At 44.4% G+C, this 3,517-nt stretch overlaps 1 protein-coding gene across 1 annotated transcript; it reads left to right on the top strand.

Annotated features, from left to right (window-relative positions):
* The first annotated feature begins 662 nt into the window (after positions 1-662).
* On the top strand, positions 663-2,078 carry LOC123258275. Its single transcript, XM_044718145.1, has one exon. It carries the CDS (start codon positions 663-665, stop codon positions 2,076-2,078), a length of 1,416 nt encoding a protein of 471 aa, XP_044574080.1.
* Positions 2,079-3,517: the final 1,439 nt, after the last annotated feature.

Below are 3,517 nucleotides of genomic sequence, written 5' to 3' on the forward strand. Positions count from 1 at the left end.
CGATAGACAGTGGATATAACAAGCAGGCATACCTACAACTGCAAGCAGAGGTGCAGAATGCACTTATGGCAAAGGTTATACCTACTACAAATAGCATTGATGTGCAAATGCCCCGGATAAACATTCCAAAATTTGATGGGGATGCAATGAAATGGAAACAATTCCATGATTTATTTTCCTGTATGGTTCATGATACTAACAGAGTCTTGAGCTCAGGAAAGCCAACGGCAGCATTTAAAAGAGAGCCGAAAAATCTAGCGTGTGCGTCCAGCACGTCAGATAAACAATCATTATGCTACTATTGCAAGGCTCCAAATCACGCGTTATATAAATGTGAGGAGTTCCGCGCAAAAACAGCATCCGAAAGATTGAATTGGGTACAAAAACAAAAAATGTGTGTCAACTGTTTCAAAACCGACCACAAATCAAAGGAATGTAAAGGAAGAAGTTGTTTCAAGTGCGACAAAAAACACCACACCCTGTTGCACCTGGAAGTCACAAACCTTCATTCCCCAACTGTCGGTGCCGCGGCTTACAAGAATTACAATCTTCTTGCAACAGCAAAGGTAGCGGTCCAGACAGAGAACGGGCAAGTAGCGAAATTTCGTGCCCTGCTAGATTCAGGATCCCAGATTAATTTGATCACTGAACGATTAGCATCAATGTTGTCACTAAAGCGCCACGATACAAAGCTCCGGATCGAAGGCATTGGAGGACAACCAAGAATGAGCAGAGCAAGAGTAACTATTCTCGTTAGCTCTCTTCACGGGGATTTCAGCCAGCGCATAGAAGCGTTTGTGCTTCCCCACATCATAGCTGACCAACCAGCTCAACCACTAACACATTGTGCGTTAAAGATACCCAATGAGTGTCCATTAGCGGATCCCCAGTTTGATAAACCTGGAAGGATAGATCTACTAATCGGCACCGAGCACTATTACTCGCTTCTCCTTCCAAATCAGCAGAAGGTCGGAAGAGATGGTGCCATGCTACAAAACACGAAACTCGGATGGATTGTAGCAGGCAGAGTTAAATCTAAAACTCAATCAGCCATAGCCTGTGGTGTCGGTGTCGGTGAAGAAACTGACGCACTGATTGAAAGGTTTTGGAAGCTAGATAATTTGGAAAACCAGACGAAACATCGATCTCCGTCAGAGGCACATTGTGAGAAACACTTTATAGAAACTCTGAAGAGAGCAGAAGACGGACGATTTATTGTAAAATTGCCGTTCGCCGAGCACCCTTCAGCCCTGGGGGAGTCGAAAGAAATTGCGATCAAAAGGTTTTTAGCACTAGAGCGACGATTAACCGGTGATGTTCGGAAAGGTTATTCTGAGTTCATGAAAGAATATGAAGCCTTGGAACATATGAAGTTTGTTCCAACAACACATGTACCCAACAATCACTACTTCATACCACATCACTGTGTTCTGAAGCCTGACAGCAGCAGCACAAAGCTACGAGTGGTGTTCGATGCTTCATGCAAAACATCAAGTGGGAAATCTTTAAACGACATATTACATACAGGACCCACTGTTCAGAGCGAGCTAATGGCCATACTACTACGCTTCAGAATACACAAGTATGTGTTCACGGCGGACATAGAAAAAATGTACCGGCAAGTATGGATCAATCCAGATAATCAGTTCCATCAGCTTATAGTCTGGAGAAATGATCCATCCGAGGATCTTAAGTACTATAGACTTAAAACCGTCACGTATGGAACCAAAACAGCTCCGTTTTTAGCCACGAAATGTCTAAATCATTTAGCAATCCGGTCACGGGACAACTACCCATTGGGGTCTGCGGCGCTTGAAAATGATTTTTACGTAGACGATTGCTTGACAGGTGCTGACTCAGTGGCAGAAGCAGTTCAAATCCAAAGTGAATTGAATAAAATATTGCTACCACACGGTTTCAAATTACGAAAGTGGTGTTCAAATAATGCAGAACTACTACAAGGAATACCAAAAGAGGATACTGTGAGCGATGTTAAGTTGGGTGAAACCTTGGACCAATACAGTGTTAAAACACTCGGTCTCATATGGATGCCCAATAAAGACAAACTTTGCGGATGAACGCAGCAAAGCGAAGCGCTGGTCATCACAAAGCGAGTGGTGTGCTCTGAGTTGTCACAAATCTTTGACCCATTAGGTTTGTTTGCGCCAGTGGTCGTAAAGGCAAAGATATTCATGCAACACCTCTGGGAATCAAAAATGGCTTGGGATGATGAATTGCCTTTAGAACTTCAGTCAGACTGGAAAACATATCGTTCTGACCTGCAAAGTCTAAATAAATTGCAAATTCCAAGACACATATTTGACGGAAAGGTTCCAGTCACGCAAGAACTACACACTTTTGTGGACGCCTCAGAAAAGGCCTATGGCGCAGCAATATACGTCCGAGCAACGTATAAAAATAACCAAACCTCGGTGAGACTGCTATGTTCCAAGTCCAGAGTAGCACCCACAGCAAAGCAATCATTGCCCAGACTAGAGTTGTGCGCAGCAGTCCTAGGCGCAGAACTAACGCACAGAGTCAGACAAGATTTACGCTTGTCGCTAGACACGGTTGCGGGGTTCTTTTGGACTGATTCATCCGTCGTGTTAGGGTGGATCAATGCAACAGCTTCCACTTACCACACGTTTGTGGCAAATCGGATAGCTAAAATTCAAGAAGTGACGGAGCAGTGTCAATGGCGTCACGTATCATCCGCCAACAATGCAGCCGACGTCTTGTCCAGAGGGACAACAGCTAGCAAACTCTCGAGCAACAGTATGTGGTTTTATGGACCCCTGTTCCTATATGGATCAAAGGAAAGCTGGACAAAGATGCCAGCCATTATTTCGACGAACTTAGAACAAAAAACGAAATTCGCCAGAATGGCGGCCGCTAAAGACATATTCAGAGGGGAGATATACAACTGTAGGCACAGTAACTCCTTCTACAAATTACAACGAATTGTTGCGTACATGCTGCGGTTCTGTTATAAGTCTAATAGAGCGCCAACGAAGGCGCTATGTCTGGAGGAGCTAAGCCAGGCACGCATTAATATCCTGCGCACGATTCAGCAAATCGAATTTAACGCAGAGCGTAACCAGCTCAAACGGTACAAAACAGTGGACAAAAAGAGTTCTCTTGTATCATTGGCTCCCATCGTTGGATCTGATGGGTTAATTCGAGTAGGAGGCAGACTCGAACATTCAAACCTATCCGAAGACGCAAAACATCCAGTTCTGCTCCCCTACAATGACACAATTGTAAAAATGATCTTAAGAGAACTACATGAGACCAACATGCATTGCGGTGCCCAAGCCTTGCGCGCCATTGCTAGGCAACAGTATTGGATCATCAATGACAAAACAATGGCAAGAAGCATTGTACATAACTGCGTGCGATGTACCAAAGTCAAGCCCAAATTAATGAGTCAAATCATGGGAAATCTACCGAGCGAGAGAGTCACACAGGCTCGGCCCTTCTTTAACTCTGGAGTAGATTACTGCGGCCCCATATGGAT

Source organism: Drosophila ananassae (assembly GCF_017639315.1).
Source record: "Drosophila ananassae strain 14024-0371.13 chromosome Y unlocalized genomic scaffold, ASM1763931v2 tig00000255, whole genome shotgun sequence".
Taxonomy (NCBI): domain Eukaryota; kingdom Metazoa; phylum Arthropoda; class Insecta; order Diptera; family Drosophilidae; genus Drosophila; species Drosophila ananassae.

Coding starts and splice junctions, on each gene's coding strand:
- LOC123258275 (XM_044718145.1), top strand. CDS start 663: ATGTTGTCACTAAAGCGCCACGATACAAAGCTCCGGATCGAAGGCATT.